Genomic DNA, 21,834 nt, shown 5'->3' with positions numbered 1-21,834 from the left:
ATAATCACTCATACTGTACAGTACCGTGAGGGTTCTAGTTCTCATCAACATGTATAGTATAATCACTCATACTGTACAGTACCGTGAGGGTTCTAGTTCTCATCAACATGTATAGTATAATCACTCATACTGTACAGTACCGTGAAGGTTCTAGTTCTCATCAACATGTATAGTATAACACTCATACTGTACAGTACCGTGAGGGTTCTAGTTCTCATCAACATGTGTAGTATAATCACTCATACTGTACAGTACCGTGAGGGTTCTAGTTCTCATCAACATGTGTAGTATAATCACTCATACTGTACAGTACTGTGAGGGTTCTAGTTCTCATCAACATGTCTAGTATAATCACTCATACTGTACAGTACTGTGAGGGTTCTAGTTCTCATCAACATGTCTAGTATAATCACTCATACTGTACAGTACTGTGAGGGTTCTAGTTCTCATCAACATGTATAGTATAATCACTCATACTGTACAGTACTGTGAGGGATCTAGTTCTCATCAACATGTATAGTATAATCACTCATACTGTACAGTACTGTGAGGGTTCTAGTTCTCATCAACATGTATAGTATAACCACTCATACTGTACAGTACTGTGAAGGTTCTAGTTCTCATCAACATGTATAGTATAACACTCATACTGTACAGTACTGTGAGGGTTCTAGTTCTCATCAACATGTATAGTATAATCACTCATACTGTACAGTACTGTGAGGGTTCTAGTTCTCATCAACATGTCTAGTATAATCACTCATACTGTACAGTACTGTGAGGGTTCTAGTTCTCATCAACATGTATAGTACAAATCTCATACTGTACGGTACTGTGAGGGTTCTAGTTCTCATCAACATGTATAGTATAATCACTCATACTGTACGGTACTGTGAGGGTTCTAGTTCTCATCAACATGTATAGTATAATCACTCATACTGTACAGTACTGTGAGGGTTCTAGTTCTCATCAACATGTATAGTATAACCACTCATACTGTACAGTACTGTGAAGGTTCTAGTTCTCATCAACATGTATAGTATAACACTCATACTGTACAGTACTGTGAGGGTTCTAGTTCTCATCAACATGTATAGTATAATCACTCATACTGTACAGTACTGTGAGGGTTCTAGTTCTCATCAACATGTCTAGTATAATCACTCATACTGTACAGTACTGTGAGGGTTCTAGTTCTCATCAACATGTATAGTACAAATCTCATACTGTACGGTACTGTGAGGGTTCTAGTTCTCATCAACATGTATAGTATAATCACTCATACTGTACGGAACTGTGAGGGTTCTAGTTCTCATCAACATGTCTAGTATAATCACTCATACTGTACAGTACTGTGAGGGTTCTAGTTCACATCAACATGTCTAGTATAATCACTCATACTGTACAGTACTGTGAGGGTTCTAGCTCTCATCAACATGTGTAGTATAATCACTCATACTGTACAGTACTGTGAGGGTTCTAGTTCTCATCAACATGTCTAGTATAATCACTCATACTGTACAGTACTGTGAGGGTTCTAGTTCTCATCAACATGTCTAGTATAATCACTCATACTGTACAGTACTGTGAGGGTTCTAGTTCTCATCAACATATCTAGTATAATCACTCATACTGTACAGTACTGTGAGGGTTCTAGTTCTCATCAACATGTATAGTATAATCACTCATACTGTACAGTACTGTGAGGGTTCTAGTTCTCATCAACATGTATAGTATAATCACTCATACTGTACAGTACTGTGTGGGTTCTAGTTCTCATCAACATGTATAGTATAACACTCATACTGTACAGTACTGTGTGGGTTCTAGTTCTCATCAACATGTATAGTATAACACTCATACTGTACAGTACCGTGAGGGTTCTAGTTCTCATCAACATGTATAGTATAATCACTCATACTGTACAGTACCGTGAGGGTTCTAGTTCTCATCAACATGTATAGTATAATCACTCATACTGTACAGTACCGTGAGGGTTCTAGTTCTCATCAACATGTATAGTATAATCACTCATACTGTACAGTACCGTGAGGGTTCTAGTTCTCATCAACATGTATAGTATAATCACTCATACTGTACAGTACCGTGAAGGTTCTAGTTCTCATCAACATGTATAGTATAACACTCATACTGTACAGTACCGTGAGGGTTCTAGTTCTCATCAACATGTGTAGTATAATCACTCATACTGTACAGTACCGTGAGGGTTCTAGTTCTCATCAACATGTGTAGTATAATCACTCATACTGTACAGTACTGTGAGGGTTCTAGTTCTCATCAACATGTATAGTATAATCACTCATACTGTAGAGTACTGTGAGGGTTCTAGTTCTCATCAACATGTATAGTATAATCACTCATACTGTACAGTACTGTGAGGGTTCTAGTTCTCATCAACATGTGTAGTATAATCACTCATACTGTACAGTACTGTGAGGGTTCTAGTTCTCATCAACATGTATAGTATAATCACTCATACTGTACAGTACTGTGAGGGTTCTACTTCTCATCAACATGTATAGTATAATCACTCATACTGTACAGTACTGTGAGGGTTCTAGTTCTCATCAACATGTATAGTATAACACTCATACTGTACAGTACTGTGAGGGTTCTAGTTCTCATCAACATGTATAGTATAATCACTCATACTGTACAGTACTGTGAGGGTTCTAGTTCTCATCAACATGTATAGAACAACACTCATACTGTACAGTACTGTGAGGGTTCTAGTTCACATCAACATGTCTAGTATAATCACTCATACTGTACAGTACTGTGAGGGTTCTAGCTCTCATCAACATGTGTAGTATAATCACTCATACTGTACAGTACTGTGAGGGTTCTAGTTCTCATCAACATGTCTAGTATAATCACTCATACTGTACAGTACTGTGAGGGTTCTAGTTCTCATCAACATGTCTAGTATAATCACTCATACTGTACAGTACTGTGAGGGTTCTAGTTCTCATCAACATGTATAGTATAATCACTCATACTGTACAGTACTGTGAGGGTTCTAGTTCTCATCAACATGTATAGTATAACACTCATACTGTACAGTACTGTGAGGGTTCTAGTTCTCATCAACATGTATAGTATAATCACTCATACTGTACAGTACCGTGAGGGTTCTAGTTCTCATCAACATGTATAGTATAATCACTCATACTGTACAGTACCGTGAGGGTTCTAGTTCTCATCAACATGTATAGTATAATCACTCATACTGTACAGTACCGTGAGGGTTCTAGTTCTCATCAACATGTATAGTATAATCACTCATACTGTACAGTACCGTGAAGGTTCTAGTTCTCATCAACATGTATAGTATAACACTCATACTGTACAGTACTGTGAGGGTTCTAGTTCTCATCAACATGTGTAGTATAATCACTCATACTGTACAGTACTGTGAGGGTTCTAGTTCTCAACAACATGTATAGTATAATCACTCATACTGTACAGTACTGTGAGGGTTCTAGTTCTCATCAACATGTATAGTATAATCACTCATACTGTACAGTACCGTGAGGGTTCTAGTTCTCATCAACATGTATAGTATAATCACTCATACTGTACAGTACTGTGAGGGTTCTAGTTCTCATCAACATGTCTAGTATAATCACTCATACTGTACAGTACTGTGAGGGTTCTAGTTCTCAACAACATGTATAGTATAATCACTCATACTGTACAGTACTGTGAGGGTTCTAGTTCTCATCAACATGTATAGTATAATCACTCATACTGTACAGTACTGTGAAGGTTCTAGTTCTCATCAACATGTATAGTATAATCACTCATACTGTACAGTACTGTGAGGGTTCTAGTTCTCATCAACATGTCTAGTATAATCACTCATACTGTACAGTACTGTGAGGGTTCTAGTTCTCAACATGTATAGTATAATCACTCATACTGTACGGTACTGTGAGGGTTCTAGTTCTCATCAACATGTATAGTATAATCACTCATACTGTACGGTACTGTGAGGGTTCTAGTTCTCATCAACATGTCTAGTATAATCACTCATACTGTACAGTACTGTGAGTGTTCTAGTTCACATCAACATGTCTAGTATAATCACTCATACTGTACAGTACTGTGAGGGTTCTAGCTCTCATCAACATGTATAGTATAATCACTCATACTGTACAGTACCGTGAGGGTTCTAGTTCTCATCAACATGTATAGTATAACACTCATACTGTACAGTACCGTGAGGGTTCTAGTTCTCATCAACATGTATAGTATAATCACTCATACTGTACAGTACTGTGAGGGTTCTAGTTCTCATCAACATGTCTAGTATAATCACTCATACTGTACAGTACTGTGAGGGTTCTAGTTCTCATCAACATGTATAGTATAATCACTCATACTGTACAGTACTGTGAGGGTTCTAGTTCTCATCAACATGTATAGTATAACACTCATACTGTACAGTACCGTGAGGGTTCTAGTTCTCATCAACATGTATAGTATAATCACTCATACTGTACAGTACCGTGAGGGTTCTAGTTCTCATCAACATGTATAGTATAATCACTCATACTGTACAGTACCGTGAGGGTTCTAGTTCTCATCAACATGTATAGTATAATCACTCATACTGTACAGTACCGTGAGGGTTCTAGTTCTCATCAACATGTATAGTATAATCACTCATACTGTAGAGTACCGTGAAGGTTCTAGTTCTCATCAACATGTATAGTATAACACTCATACTGTACAGTACTGTGAGGGTTCTAGTTCTCATCAACATGTGTAGTATAATCACTCATACTGTACAGTACTGTGAGGGTTCTAGTTCTCATCAACATGTGTAGTATAATCACTCATACTGTACAGTACTGTGAGGGTTCTAGTTCTCATCAACATGTATAGTATAATCACTCATACTGTAGAGTACTGTGAGGGTTCTAGTTCTCATCAACATGTATAGTATAATCACTCATACTGTACAGTACTGTGAGGGTTCTAGTTCTCATCAACATGTGTAGTATAATCACTCATACTGTACAGTACTGTGAGGGTTCTAGTTCTCATCAACATGTATAGTATAATCACTCATACTGTACAGTACTGTGAGGGTTCTAGTTCTCATCAACATGTATAGTATAATCACTCATACTGTACAGTACTGTGAGGGTTCTAGTTCTCAACAACATGTATAGTATAATCACTCATACTGTACAGTACTGTGAGGGTTCTAGTTCTCATCAACATGTCTAGTATAATCACTCATACTGTACAGTACTGTGAGGTTCTAGTTCTCATCAACATGTCTAGTATAATCACTCATACTGTACAGTACTGTGAGGGTTCTAGTTCTCATCAACATGTATAGTATAATCACTCATACTGTACAGTACTGTGAGGGTTCTAGTTCTCATCAACATGTATAGTATAATCACTCATACTGTACAGTACTGTGAGGGTTCTAGTTCTCATCAACATGTCTAGTATAATCACTCATACTGTACAGTACTGTGAGGGTTCAAGTTTTCATCAACATGTATAGTATAATCACTCATACTGTACAGTACTGTGAGGGTTCTAGTTCTCATCATCATGTCTAGTATAATCACTCATACTGTACAGTACCGTGAGGGTTCTAGTTCTCATCAACATGTATAGTATAACACTCATACTGTACAGTACTGTGAGGGTTCTAGTTCTCATCAACATGTATAGTATAATCACTCATACTGTACAGTACTGTGAGGGTTCTCGTTCTCATCAACATGTCTAGTATAATCACTCATACTGTACAGTACTGTGAGGGTTCTAGTTCTCATCAACATGTATAGTATAATCACTCATACTGTACAGTACCGTGAGGGTTCTAGTTCTCATCAACATGTATAGTATAACACTCATACTGTACAGTACCGTGAGGGTTCTAGTTCTCATCAACATGTATAGTATAATCACTCATACTGTACAGTACTGTGAGGGTTCTAGTTCTCATCATCATGTCTAGTATAATCACTCATACTGTACAGTACCGTGAGGGTTCTAGTTCTCATCAACATGTATAGTATAACACTCATACTGTACAGTACTGTGAGGGTTCTAGTTCTCATCAACATGTATAGTATAATCACTCATACTGTACAGTACTGTGAGGGTTCTCGTTCTCATCAACATGTCTAGTATAATCACTCATACTGTACAGTACTGTGAGGGTTCTAGTTCTCATCAACATGTATAGTATAATCACTCATACTGTACAGTACCGTGAGGGTTCTAGTTCTCATCAACATGTATAGTATAACACTCATACTGTACAGTACCGTGAGGGTTCTAGTTCTCATCAACATGTATAGTATAATCACTCATACTGTACAGTACTGTGAGGGTTCTAGTTCTCATCAACATGTCTAGTATAATCACTCATACTGTACAGTACTGTGAGGGTTCTAGTTCTCAACAACATGTATAGTATAATCACTCATACTGTACAGTACTGTGAGGGTTCTAGTTCTCATCAACATGTATAGTATAATCACTCATACTGTACAGTACTGTGAGGGTTCTAGTTCTCATCAACATGTCTAGTATAATCACTCATACTGTACAGTACTGTGAGGGTTCAAGTTTTCATCAACATGTATAGTATAATCACTCATACTGTACAGTACTGTGAGGGTTCTAGTTCTCATCAACATGTATAGTATAATCACTCATACTGTACAGTACTGTGAGGGTTCTAGTTCTCATCAACATGTATAGTATAATCACTCATACTGTACAGTACTGTGAGGTTCTAGTTCTCATCATCATGTCTAGTATAATCACTCATACTGTACAGTACCGTGAGGGTTCTAGTTCTCATCAACATGTATAGTATAACACTCATACTGTACAGTACTGTGAGGGTTCTAGTTCTCATCAACATGTATAGTATAATCACTCATACTGTACAGTACTGTGAGGGTTCTCGTTCTCATCAACATGTCTAGTATAATCACTCATACTGTACAGTACTGTGAGGGTTCTAGTTCTCATCAACATGTATAGTATAATCACTCATACTGTACAGTACCGTGAGGGTTCTAGTTCTCATCAACATGTATAGTATAACACTCATACTGTACAGTACTGTGAGGGTTCTAGTTCTCATCAACATGTATAGTATAATCACTCATACTGTACAGTACTGTGAGGGTTCTAGTTCTCATCAACATGTCTAGTATAATCACTCATACTGTACAGTACTGTGAGGGTTCTAGTTCTCAACAACATGTATAGTATAATCACTCATACTGTACAGTACTGTGAGGGTTCTAGTTCTCATCAACATGTCTAGTATAATCACTCATACTGTACAGTACTGTGAGGGTTCTCGTTCTCATCAACATGTCTAGTATAATCACTCATACTGTACAGTACTGTGAGGGTTCTAGTTCTCATCAACATGTATAGTATAATCACTCATACTGTACAGTACCGTGAGGGTTCTAGTTCTCATCAACATGTATAGTATAACACTCATACTGTACAGTACCGTGAGGGTTCTAGTTCTCATCAACATGTATAGTATAATCACTCATACTGTACAGTACCGTGAGGGTTCTAGTTCTCATCAACATGTCTAGTATAATCACTCATACTGTACAGTACTGTGAGGGTTCTAGTTCTCAACAACATGTATAGTATAATCACTCATACTGTACAGTACTGTGAGGGTTCTAGTTCTCATCAACATGTATAGTATAATCACTCATACTGTACAGTACTGTGAAGGTTCTAGTTCTCATCAACATGTATAGTATAATCACTCATACTGTACAGTACTGTGAGGGTTCTAGTTCTCATCAACATGTCTAGTATAATCACTCATACTGTACAGTACTGTGAGGGTTCTAGTTCTCAACATGTATAGTATAATCACTCATACTGTACAGTACTGTGAGGGTTCTAGTTCTCATCAACATGTATAGTATAATCACTCATACTGTACAGTACTGTGAGGGTTCTAGTTCTCATCAACATGTATAGTATAATCACTCATACTGTACAGTACTGTGAGGGTTCTAGTTCTCATCAACATGTATAGTATAACACTCATACTGTACAGTACTGTGAGGTTCTAGTTCTCATCAACATGTCTAGTATAACACTCATACTGTACAGTACTGTGAGGGTTCTAGTTCTCATCAACATGTATAGTATAACACTCATACTGTACAGTACCGTGAGGGTTCTAGTTCTCATCAACATGTATAGTATAATCACTCATACTGTACAGTACCGTGAGGGTTCTAGTTCTCATCAACATGTATAGTATAATCACTCATACTGTACAGTACTGTGAGGGTTCTAGTTCTCATCAACATGTATAGTATAACACTCATACTGTACAGTACCGTGAGGGTTCTAGTTCTCATCAACATGTATAGTATAATCACTCATACTGTACAGTACCGTGAGGGTTCTAGTTCTCATCAACATGTACAGTATAATCACTCAAACTGTACAGTACTGTGAGGGTTCTAGTTCTCATCAACATGTATAGTATAATCACTCATACTGTACAGTACTGTGAGGGTTCTAGTTCTCATCAACATGTCTAGTATAATCACTCATACTGTACAGTACTGTGAGGGTTCTAGTTCTCAACATGTATAGTATAATCACTCATACTGTACAGTACTGTGAGGGTTCTAGTTCTCATCAACACGTATAGTATAATCACTCATACTGTACAGTACTGTGAGGGTTCTAGTTCTCATCAACACGTATAGTATAATCACTCATACTGTACTGTACTGTGAGGGTTCTAGTTCTCATCAACATGTCTAGTATAATCACTCATACTGTACAGTACTGTGAGGGTTCTAGTTCTCATCAACATGTCTAGTATAATCACTCATACTGTACAGTACTGTGAGGGTTCTAGTTCTCATCAACATGTATAGTATAACACTCATACTGTACAGTACTGTGAGGTTCTAGTTCTCATCAACATGTCTAGTATAACACTCATACTGTACAGTACTGTGAGGGTTCTAGTTCTCATCAACATGTATAGTATAATCACTCATACTGTACAGTACTGTGAGGGTTCTAGTTCTCATCAACATGTATAGTATAACACTCATACTGTACAGTACTGTGAGGGTTCTAGTTCTCATCAACATGTATAGTATAATCACTCATACTGTACAGTACTGTGAGGGTTCTAGTTCTCATCAACATGTATAGTATAATCACTCATACTGTACAGTACTGTGAGGGTTCTAGTTCTCATCAACATGTATAGTATAACACTCATACTGTACAGTACTGTGAGGGTTCTAGTTCTCATCAACATGTATAGTATAATCACTCATACTGTACAGTACTGTGAGGGTTCTAGTTCTCATCAACATGTCTAGTATAATCACTCATACTGTACAGTACTGTGAGGGTTCTAGTTCTCATCAACATGTGTAGTATAATCACTCATACTGTACAGTACTGTGAGGGTTCTAGTTCTCATCAACATGTATAGTATAATCACTCATACTGTACAGTACTGTGAGGGTTCTAGTTCTCATCAACATGTATAGTATAATCACTCATACTGTACAGTACTGTGAGGGTTCTAGTTCTCATCAACATGTATAGTATAATCACTCATACTGTACAGTACTGTGAGGGTTCTAGTTCTCATCAACATGTCTAGTATAATCACTCATACTGTACAGTACTGTGAGGGTTCTAGTTCTCATCAACATGTATAGTATAATCACATACTGTACAGTACTGTGAGGGTTCTAGTTCACATCAACATGTATAGTATAATCACTCATACTGTACAGTACTGTGAGGGTTCTAGTTCTCATCAACATGTATAGTATAATCACTCATACTGTACAGTACTGTGAGGGTTCTAGTTCACATCAACATGTATAGTATAATCACTCATACTGTACAGTACTGTGAGGGTTCTAGTTCTCATCAACATGTATAGTATAATCACTCATACTGTACAGTACTGTGAGGGTTCTAGTTCTCATCAACATGTATAGTATAATCACTCATACTGTTCAGTACTGTGAGGGTTCTAGTTCTCATCAACATGTATAGTATAATCACTCATACTGTACAGTACTGTGAGGGTTCTAGTTCTCATCAACATGTCTAGTATAATCACTCATACTGTACAGTACTGTGAGGGTTCTAGTTCTCATCAACATGTATAGTATAAATCACTCATACTGTACAGTACTGTGAGGGTTCTAGTTCTCATCAACATGTATAGTATAATCACTCATACTGTACAGTACTGTGAGGGAGAGAAAACTCCTCTATGGGGTTTAGGAAGGGGGAGTATGGAGGCAGTCTATGACCGCAGCAGAGTGGTGGAATTCCACATTATCCCACACAACAACAAAGGTAGGGGAGTTTCTTGCCCCTCTCTCCTCCGCTGGCACAAGTCGATTATGCAGGTCATCCAGGAAATAAATGAGCTCCTCTGTATTGTAGGGGCCAATGAGTGGTTTGTGTAACAGCAAAGCATCACTGGACAGTGCTGCACACATTGTGATGTTAGCTCCTCTGGACTGGGACATCCAGGTTGAATCCAGCTTCATCCACAAAGATGAATGTATCTGCAGTTTGCCTGGCTTCCATCTCCATTACTGTCTAAAATACAGTAAATCCACAGTCTTACAGTACTTTACATTATGCATAACTGTGTACAGTTTGTACCCAGTTTGGTTACTGAACAAACATCTTACCTGGACATATTGATACCGGAGTTCTTTCACACGTTCACCGTTTCTCTCAAAGGGTACAGTGTACAACTGCTTCATCCTTATTTTATGTTTCTCTAGGACTCTGGCAATTGTTGTTCTGCTGACCGTATTCACATTCCCAAAAGTGATATTGTCTGCCAGCACTCTGTCCCAAATTACCCGCAGTATTATTACATTGTTGCCAATTACCATGTCAACGATGGCAATTTCCTGCCCATCTGATAATGTTCTGCCTCTTCCTCCTGTGGGAGGCAACCTTTGGATCCTACTGAAAAACACTAAATAATCAATATATTTCAAAATGTCAGTACATTTGAAAATGTGAACATACTGTATTGCACTGTAATATGTAGTTCAATTATCATTGAAGGACGCACATCTCCTGTTGTTTTGCCGGACAATTCGTACTGTTAATGCAACTGTTGAACGCTGCAGATTTGGTTGCACCCTTAAACCGGCCACTCTCAAAGAGAGACCATGGTTTACAACATGGTCAATAATTGTGGCCCTTATCTCATCAGAGACCACTGCTCTTGGTCTTCCTCTCCTTTGTCCTCCACGCATTCTCCCTCTCCCTGACACTCTTCTTTCCCCACCAACCTGTCTTCCTTGATCCATGTTTCCAAACTAAATCGTTCCGAAGCCGTCCTCTTTTGTCTGTTTGGTAACGAGACTAAGAACAGGACACTTGGGTAGGCTTTCAGCTGAAATTGCAATCAGCTGTGTTTGGAATGATTAAATATTCTGCTAAGATTTTCTATATGTTTCAATCTGGTTACTGCAGAAATGCACGACATTTGCCATCATTCTGTTTTGAATGTGTTTTTAACCGTTTTGGAAACAGTGTGTCAGCATTTAAAAACATGTGTGGGAAATATATAGTTTTGCAAGTGTTGGAGTATGAATGGAGTATGAATGAGAAAAGAATTTATGGATTTTGGAGAATGTGGTCATTGAATGCATTTTGTGTGAAAGCAATGACAAATTATTCACAGTTTGGTACACATACACTTCTATTTCGCTGACTGTGTGAAGAGTTTTGACAATGTGACTTCAGTTTTGACCAATGCACTTTAGCAATTGAAAAAAACTGTAAAGCGCACGCATGCGCACACGCGCACACGCACACGCACACACACACTGAGTATACCAAACATTAAAAACACCTTCCTAATACTGAGTTGCACCCCCCCTCCTTTTTGCCCTCAGAACAGCTTCAATTCGTCGGGGCATGGATTACAAGGTGTCAAAAGCGTTCCACAGGGATGCTAGCCCATGTTGATTCCAATGCTTCCCACAGTTGTGTCAAGTTAGTTGGATGTCTTTTGTGTGGTGGACCTTTCTTGATAGACACAGGAAACTGTTGTCTCAGGGCTTAAAAAGCTTACAAGTCCTTATTTAACCTGTCTCCTTCCCTTCATCTACACTGATTGAAGTGGATATAACAAGTGGCATCACTAAGGGATCATCGATATCACCTGGATATTCTCTCTCTCGTCCAGCCAAACCGACATGACAGCCTTCTCAAAAAGCATATTGAGTCATTCCTGTGGTATTAGGTTTGCGGTAGAGAGAACATATTATATGACCATATTATTCACTCCCGGCCACTATAATAGTATTCGCTGTTCTTGACCAACATGTCTGGTTGGTTGGGTTAATGTCAGGATTCACTAAACTGTTCTCATGGGAAAACCCTTGTCATCTTTGACCCTGAGCAAAGGAAGCACAGTAAAGTACAGACAGTCACAGGATGGTGGTGACTGGGCTAAGGCAGTATATTTAAAAAAGTATTGATACATTTGATATCCATGCAATATCCATCCCTCAATCTGTTTATCTGATGGCACCTTTCTATTCTGCCTTAGTGACGTTAGAAAGAACTCACTGTTTCCAGCTAAGTCAACCTCCAGCTACAAACCCCCCAGTCAGTCGGTGACTGCTCAGCACGAACACCTATCTGTCCCCTTCCATAGTCCCCGGGGGCAGACAGACAGGACTAGACCTACTGGAGCATTATATACTGCTCAAAAAAATAAAGGGAACACTTAAACAACACAATGTAACTCCAAGTCAATCACACTTCTGTGAAATAAAACTGTCCACTTAGGAAGCAACACTGATTGACAATAAATTTCACATGCTGTTGTGCAAATGGAATAGACAACAGGTGGAAATTTTAGGCAATTAGCAAGACACCCCCAATAAAGGAGTGGTTCTGCAGGTAGTAACAGCGTAGTGTCCAGAGCATGGAGGCGCTACCAGGAGACAGGCCAGTATATATGGAGACGTGGAGGAGGCCGTAGGAGGGCAACAACCCAGCAGCAGGACCGCTACCTCCACCTTTGTGCAAGGAGGAGCAGGAGGAGCACTGCCAGAGCCCTGCAAAATGACCTCCAGCAGGCCACAAATGTGCATGTGTCTGCTCAAACGGTCAGAAACAGACTCAATGAGGGTGGTATGAGGGCCCGACGTCCACAGGTGGGGGTCTGCTGCCTGCAACATCCTCCAGCATGACCGGTTTGGCGGTGGGTCAGTCATGGTGTGCGGTGGCATTTCTTTGGGGGGCCGCACAGTCCTCCATGTGCTCGCCAGAGTTAGCCTGACTGCCATTAGGTACCGAGATGAGATCCTCAGACCCCTTGTGAGACCATATGCTGGTGCGGTTGACCCTGGGTTCCTCCTAATGCAAGACAATGCTAGACTTGATGTGGCTGGAGTGTGTCAGCAGTTCCTGCAAGAGGAAGGCATTGATGCTATGGACTGGCCCGCCCGTTCCCCAGACCTGAATCCAATTGAGCACATCTGGGACATCATTGGCGGATGCTTTAGTCCCGGTCTGGGAGGAGATCCCTCAGGAGACCATCCGCCACCTCATCAGGAGCATGCCCAGGCGTTGTAGGGAGGTCATACAGGCACGTGGAGGCCACACACACGACCGAGCCTCATTTTGACTTGTTTTAAGGACATTACATCAAAGTTGGATCAGCCTGTAGTGTGGTTTTCCACTTAGATTTTGAGTGTGACTCCAAATCCAGACCTCCATGGGTTGATAAATTGGATTTCCATTGATTATTTTTGTGTGATTTTGTTGTCAGCACTTTCAACTATGTAAAGAAAAAAGTATTTAATAAGATTATTTCTTTCATTCAGATCTAGGATGTGTTGTTTAAGTGTTCCCTTTATTTTTTTGAGCAGTATATCTTGAGCAGTATATCATTGCTGCTTTCACAAAGTTCTCTCTCTCTCTCTCTCTCTCTCTCTCTCTCTCTCTCTCTCTCTCTCTCGACAGAAATGATTAATACTTTATAAGACTCCATGTTCCACAGCACAGCAGCAGACACCAACTCACAGAGATAGAAGGAGAGCAAGACTAAGGATGTTGATGTTCCAGTAGGACAAAGGGGCATAATTAGATTATCTGAAGCATTTCCACCCATTCCTTCTCACCCTGTCTTAGAGGGATACTGCTCCTACACAATTCTAAGGTCTATTGAACCATGTCCCCTCCCTCACAACTCCCGTTCCATGGACACACATTAATCCCAATAGCCCTAATGCTGAAATGCTATGACAACTCCAGTGCCACTTCCTCTCTCCCTCTCTCCCTTTCTCTCTCTGTCTCCCTTTCTTTCTCTATATGTCTATCTCCCTCTCTCCATACCTGATTAAAGTTATATTCGACATGCTTCAACTAAATATACAGTAGTAACCATGAAGCGCATCACTATAGCCCCTGTTCTACAAGACTAACCATTCCAGGCACGAAGACTCACACGTCAGTAGACACAGGAGCTGCCTGCTTATCTCCCCCCCCACGAGGGAAGGAGAGAAACAAAGGCTAGAGATGTGCTGTTAGAATCAAGAAAGACAGATACAAGAGAACATACTGAACAAGAAAAAGTGAATGAATGAAAGAACACATCCTATAGACAGTCACAAAGTATTGATTTGACCTTCCACATGAATAGAGATAATTTGATATATTGCTTTGGGGACATATTTAATGATAATGATAACCCTACACCAGGGATACTCAAACCAGAGCCTCAAGGTTAGCAATGCTGCTGCTTTTCTTCTTTCCCTGGAAGTAAAGACTCAATCAGTCCCTCGTTAGAGGGTAAGACTTGACAACCAGCAATGCTACCGACCTCGAGGCCACATAACACCCTCTTTACATATAATCTTTGAAAGATAGTCAAGTGCTGCATGTGGGACATAATCACCTTTAAATGAGGAAACTAAGCAGCCATTTTGATGCTAACCGCTAGTGGCTTGACCTTCATCATTACACATGACTATGGGGTCTGTTATCACACAATACACTTGGAAGACACAGCTCCTCCCTGCATAGCCACGGGATGTAGGGGGCGCTCAGGGGGCTGCAGCACTCCCTGCTTATAGTGGTACTCCATACAAACACTCAGCACATGAATACATGACATCTAGCTGTCCACACTCCCCCTCCATTTATATGTAAATAGATGTGCTAGCTGTGTGTGTCGTTTCATGTTTTTATGTATCACTGGTTTAAAACACTGTATGTGCGTAATGATGACAGGTATGTGTGTGTGAGCAAATACATTAGTCCACGGGCGGGAGCAGAGGTGTGCGTGTTTTGTGGGTGATGACGTGAGCTAGAAAAGTGTGTGTGTGTCTACTGACGTGTGAGTCTTCGTGCCTGGAATGGTTAGTCCTGTAGCACAGGGGCTATAGTGATACGCTTAAGAAGTATATTTATGTTGACAAGGGTTTCATGATTACTACTGTATATTTAGTTGAGGCACGTCGAATATAACTTTAATCAGGTATGTGGATCCAGAGGAAAGAAGAGAAGACAGAGAGAAAGAGAAGGAGAGAAAGAGGAGAGAAAGAGAAAGAGAGAAAGGGAAAGCAAGACAGCGTAGGAGAGAGAGAGAGAAAGAGAAAACAGAGAGAGAGCGAGAGACAGAGGAAGTGGCACTGGAGTTGTCATAGCATTTCAGCATTAGGGCTATTGGGATTAATGTGTGTCCATGGAACGAGGGTTGTGAGGGAGGGGACATGGTTCAATAGACCTTAGAATTGTGTAGGAGCAGTATCCCTCTAAGACAGGGTGAGAAGGCATGAGTGGGAATGGTTACGGGTTAAGGGTTAAGGGATAAGGGTTAGGATTAGGGGTTAGTGATAACAGGATTTAGAATTTCGGTCCTCACAAGGATAGTAAAACAATGAGCTAGGGTTCTCCTCCCAGTCTCCAGGTCTGTCTGATTGAACGTCAGCTCTCTGTGAAATGTATTGACTGTGGCCAGTCTACACTACTGGTCAAAAGTTTTAGAACACCTACTCATTCAAGAGTTTCTTTATTTTTACTATTTTGTACATTGTACAATAATAGTGAAAACATCAAAACAATGAAATAACATATTTGGAGTTATGTAGTAACCAAAAAAACAGTTAAACAAATCAAAATATATTTTATATTTGAATTTCTTCAAATAGCCACCCTTTGCCTTGATGACAGCTTTGCATACTCGTAGCATTCTCTCAACCAGCTTCATGAGGTAGTCACCTGGAATGCATTTCAATTAATAGGTATGCCTTCTTAAAAGTTCATTTGTGGAATTTCTTTCCTTCTTAATACGATTGAGCCAATCATTTGTGTTTTGACAAGGTAGTAGGGGCATACAGAACATAGCCCTATTTGGTAAAATACCAAGTCCATATTATGACAAGAACAGCTCAAATAAGCAAAGAGAAACGACAGCCCATCCTTACTTTAAGACTTGAAGGTCAGTCAATACGAATATTTCAAGAACTTTGAAAGTTTCTTTAAGTACAGTCGTAAAAAAACATCAAGCGCTATGATGAAACTGGCTCTCATGAGGACCGCCACATGAAAGGAAGACTCAGAGTTACCTCTGCTGCAGAGGATACGTTCATCAGAGTTACCAGTCTCAGAAATTGCAGGCCAAATAAATGCTTCACAGAGTTCAAGTAACAGACACATCTCAACATCAACTGTTCAGAGGAGACTGTGTGAATCAGGCCTTCATGGTCGAATTGCTGCAAAGAAACCACTACTAAAGGACACCAATAATAAGAATAGACCTGCTTGGGCCAAGAAACACGAGCAATGGACATTAGACTGGTGGAAATCTGTCCTTTGGTCAGGAGTCCAAATTGGAGATTTTTGGTTCCAACTGCCATGTCCTTGTGAGACGCGTGTGGATGAATGGATGATCTCCACATGTGTATTTCCCACCGTGAAGTATGAAGGAGGAGGTGTTATGGCATGGGGCTTCTTTGCTGGTGACACCATCTGTGATTTATTTAGAATTCAAGGCATACTTAACCAGCATGGCTACCACAGCATTCTGCAGTGGTATGCCATCCCATCTGGTTTGAGCTTAGTGGGACTATCATTTGTTTTTCAACAGGACAATGACCCAACACACATCCAGGCTGTGTAAGGGCTATTTTGCCAATAAGGAGAGTGATGAAGTGCTGCATCAGATGACCTGGCCTCCACAACCCCCCGACCTCAACCCATTTGAGATGGTTTGGGGTGAGTTGGACCGCAGAGTGAAGGAAATGCAGCCAACAAGTGATCAGCATATGTGGGAACTGAAGCTGGTTGAGAGAATGCAAAGAGTGTGCAAAGCTGTCATCAAGGCAAGGGTGGCTATTTGAAGAATCTTAAATAATACTAATAGGCCCCTTCTTCAACACAAGTTAATAATTTGCAACAAGATATCACAGTCTCATGTCATTTCTTGACGTCCTTGGACAAACATCTATTTTTGCCTAGTAACTCACTTAATTTCATTCTGATTGGTTAAGGTTTGGGATAGGGTTAAAATAGGAACAACTCTAGGGTTAAGATCAGGCAATAATTCCGATTGGTTAACTGTTCAGGCATTCATTCTGATTGGTTAAGTTAAGGATTAAGGTTTGGGATAGGGTTAAAACAGAGAAACACCTCCAGGTTAAGTTTAGCCATTAATTAAGACTGGCCTTGCTAACTCATGTTGGATGGATGGCTCAGTGGTCAAAGCGGTGAGCTCCAACTCCATAGACTGCTGGTTTAATCCCAGCTCCTGGCACTTGTTTTGAGTTGTTGTTTTTTTTGCCCGTAGTGGACAGTTTTGACGCCACATTTCTACTTGAATCTGGAGTGATCTCTCTGGTCATAATATAGCATAGTGCCCATCAATACAGATCAGCCTGTATGAGACATTTACTTATATGATGCATCAGCTGCTTGATACTGTAAAGGTTAACTCGATGTAAACTGGTAGAGATTGGGGTTAGGGGGTTTCCAATCCAGTGCTCCCCTATATTTCAACCTGGACTCAGGGGTACACGTAACATAGTAAATGTAAACCTGGGACACACCAATTATGATATGTTACGTTTCGTATGGTATGCATTAATTTGTGGATGTCCATCATCCATTTTGTATGATATGTTACGATTTACAGTTCAAACAATATGTTACGAATTTGCAAAACGTATGACATTCCAATTTGTTGTGCCTAACATTAGCTAGGTGGTTAACACTAACGTTAGCTCGGTGGCTATTGTTAGCTAGGCTAGGGGTTAGGGGTAAGTTTAGGGTTAGGGGAAGGATTAGCTAACATGCTAAGTAGTTGCCAAAGTAGCTAAAAAAGTAATGAGTTTCTAATTAGCTAAAATGCTAAAGTTGTCTGTGATGAGATTCAAACACGCAACCTTTGGGTTGCTAGACGTTTGTGTTTTACGCCTACCCATCCACCCTGACCAACCACCTTACTTTAGTCTAATGTAGTCATACCAAACGTAACATATCATACTAATCTGGGTGTCCCGGATATATGTTTACTATGCTACATCTAGTCTATGACACCAGGCTGTGTAATTCACTGCAAATGCATGTTTATTGTGTGATTGTTTAGAAAACAAAAGCAGGTCTGTTAGAATGTGTATGTCATCAGGTATATGCACTTATGTGTGTGTGTGCCTGTGTGCGTATGTGCGTGTACATGTGTGCCTGGGTGCGTGAGTCTGTGTGCCCTATGTCTCCTTACCTAGTATAGCCAGCACAGTGTTGTCCTTCAGCACCTCCATGGACCCGGAGCAGACAAAGTAGATGGCCTGCAGGGCGTCTCCCTGGCGGATGAGGAACTCTCCTGGGGCGCAAAACGATGTCTTGATGATGAGGGACAGGGAGCGCAGACACCCCCTACTGGCCGACTCAAACAGCGGCAGCTGCAGCAGCTCCTTATTCAGGTGCATGGCGATGTCCGCCCTCAACTCGTCTGGGAAGTCCTTCAACAACTAGAGCGAGTGGGGGATGAGAAAGAGAGAATAAAAGATGAGAGATAGAGTTTGGACAGAGAGGATCGACAGGTGAGAGAGAAAGTTGAAGAGGTAGAACAGAGGGAGGAAAGAGAGGCAGAACAACTTATTGAATTGAGAGAAGATTCAATACAGGAGAAATTAAATTTTTAACCAACAGGAGTATTGGGAACACGAAAAGAATACAAGATTGAGAGAAAGGGAAAGGGAAAGAGTGGGAGCGAGGCGCGCGAGACAGTGGCAGCATAGTAGTCAGAGAGGGACTGCTTAGTCCACTGTTGTTATAACCCACCTCGCTGACGTCGATGCCATTGTTAACGGACCAGGTTGTCTGGAAGCACTCCAGCATACGTTGCTCCAGGGCCTTGGGCAGGCGGTGGACCCTGATGAAGTCCTTCAGGTCCTTGGTACGGGTGTGGTAGAGGGAGCGCCGAGAGTACATCCTCTGGATGATGGCGGTCACGTTACCAAACACCACCGCGTGCATCAGGGCTGGGGGCAAAGGGACAGGGAGAGGTTAGTGTGTGTGTGTGTGTGTGTGAGTGAGTGAGTGAGTGAGTGTGTGTGTGTGTGATGAGTGAGTGAGTGAGTGAGTGTGTGTGTGTGTGAGTGAGTGAGTGTGTGATGAGTGAGTGAGTGAGTGAGTGAGTGAGTGAGTGAGTGAGTGAGTGAGTGAGTGAGTGAGTGAGTGAGTGTGTGATGAGTGAGTGAGTGAGTGAGTGAGTGAGTGAGTGAGTGAGTGAGTGAGTGAGTGTGTGTGCGCGTGAGTGTGTGTTCAACGTAAGAATCAGTAATAGATAATACTTAATGATACAACAGAAAATAGTTTCACATACACGATACAGATACCAGATGGACAACAATCATCTGCTCCAATTCCAGAGAGATCAGACAGTAATCTGTTACAGTCATACTGTATCTACAGAAGGTGCATTGCTCATGTAACAGTGTTGCTTCCGTCCCTCTCCTCGCCCTAACCTGGGCTTCAACCAGGGACCCTCTGAACACATCAACAACTGCCGCCCACGAAGCATCGTTACCTTACCTAACAACTACTTCCTTACCTAACAACTACTTCCTTACCTAACAACTACTTCCTTACCTAACACCTACTTCAAGGTCTCAGAGCAAGTGACGCCACGGATTGAAATGCCACTGGCGCGCACCGCTAACTAGCTAGCCACACCGGTTACACTCACAGCGTTCAATAGCATACCCCTGCCAAAATAGAGGTCTAATCGCACTGCCTCTCTCTCTCTCCCTCTGATTTTCTTTCTTATCTCTTTCTTTCCTGCTTATCCTTCTCTCTGTGTGTCTGATTACGGCTCCCCTCTTTCTACTACCCCCTCTTCCATCTCTCTCTCTCATCCACACACACACGCACACACACACACACACACTTTTGTTTTACTATCCTTGTGGGGACCAAAACATTTATTCCCTTTCAAAATCATATTTTCCCTAACCCTAACCCTAACACTAACGCTAAACCTAATCCCAACCTTAATTCTAACCCTAACCCTAAACCTAACCCCTAAGCCTAAAATAGCCTTTTTACTTGTAGGGTCTGGAGAAATGTTCCTTGTTTTACTGTCCTTGTGAGGACTTCTGGTCCCCGCAAGGATAGTAAAACCAAACCACACACACTGCACTGATGGCACAGAACACTTTGACTCTGCGTGATTGTGTGGGTAGTTGCTTTTGGAGGTTTGCAAGGATGGGTGTGTGTGTCTCCACAACAGTGACTGAGGTTGAGAGTGTGTGTAAGTCTGATAGAAGGGGCCACTAACAAGGGTGCTGTGATTGTGTGTACATGGATGGTTAAATATCAGAGCCAACTGAAGCAGACACATTGAAGGGGCCCGTTCTAAGAACTCTCTCCTGACCGATTAGATCAGTGAGTACCTCAGTCCTATGATCCTGGATGGTCTTATCATTCTTATCGTGTAACAGTCTGGTTCTGGGTAGACAGGTTGTTGTTTCTCCCTGTGAGGATGAAGCTCTCTAATGTTCTCCGTCTGTCTGGCACATCGCCACGGTTACCTGAAGGACTATAGCCAGCTTATCTGTATTTAAACCGTGTTTAAACTTCAACTCTCCAGGCAAAGCAGGTTAAATGTGCCTATTTCGACATGTTCTAATGAGACAGTTTTGGGCAGGATGTATGAATGTTTTGTGCTGTGTTTGTGTGCGCACACATTAAATGTGTATGGACGAGTTACTTTCAGTGTTGAGCAGTGTCTTTTTTAAGTGTATGAATCTGTGTCTGTGTTGACACTAGAGAGTGTGTTAATGTGTGGATGGCATTTCAGCTGTCAGCTGGCTGGGACCGTAATGGCACAGTGCTATGCTCTGGTGACAAGCCTGTGTGTGTGTGTGTGTGTGTGTGTGTGTGTGTGTGTGTGTGTGTGTGTGTGTGTGTGTGTGTGTGTGTGTGTGTGTGTGTGTGTGTGTGTGTGTGTGTGTGTGTGTGTGTAGCCTCCACACTTAATTTCAGCACTTTAATTGCACTGAGGCCTAAGAATATGCCCTCCTCCTCTTTCTCACGAAACAGACCTTTACTGCCCCCCTCTTATTGAAGAAGCACCAGACTGGACATCTGGAATGGGGTCAATTTGTTACACCACCCTGCCTGCGTGTTGAATGGCACCATATTTCCTATATTGTGCACCTTTGACCAGAGACCATAGGGATGGTTCAAAGTAGTGGACTATGTGGAATAGGGTGCCATTTGGGACAC

The 21,834-nt window shown here is 41.0% G+C and overlaps 1 protein-coding gene across 1 annotated transcript in view; it reads right to left on the bottom strand.

Moving 5' to 3' along the window:
- The window catches only part of kcnh3 (potassium voltage-gated channel, subfamily H (eag-related), member 3), a 207,856-nt gene that overhangs the window by 32,541 nt on the left and 153,481 nt on the right, over positions 1–21,834 (bottom strand). Inside the window, exons 9-10 of the mRNA XM_045707463.1 lie at positions 19,387–19,586; positions 18,824–19,073 (exon numbers count right to left, since the gene is read on the bottom strand). Of these exons, the coding sequence (XP_045563419.1) occupies positions 18,824–19,073; positions 19,387–19,586 (450 nt within the window). The remainder of the gene's footprint in view (positions 1–18,823; positions 19,074–19,386; positions 19,587–21,834) is intronic.

Source organism: Salmo salar, chromosome ssa25 (assembly GCF_905237065.1).
Source record: "Salmo salar chromosome ssa25, Ssal_v3.1, whole genome shotgun sequence".
Lineage (NCBI taxonomy): Eukaryota > Metazoa > Chordata > Actinopteri > Salmoniformes > Salmonidae > Salmo > Salmo salar.
The sequence above is the reverse complement of the archived record's forward strand: the minus strand, read 5'-3'. Positions and strand labels throughout refer to the sequence as shown.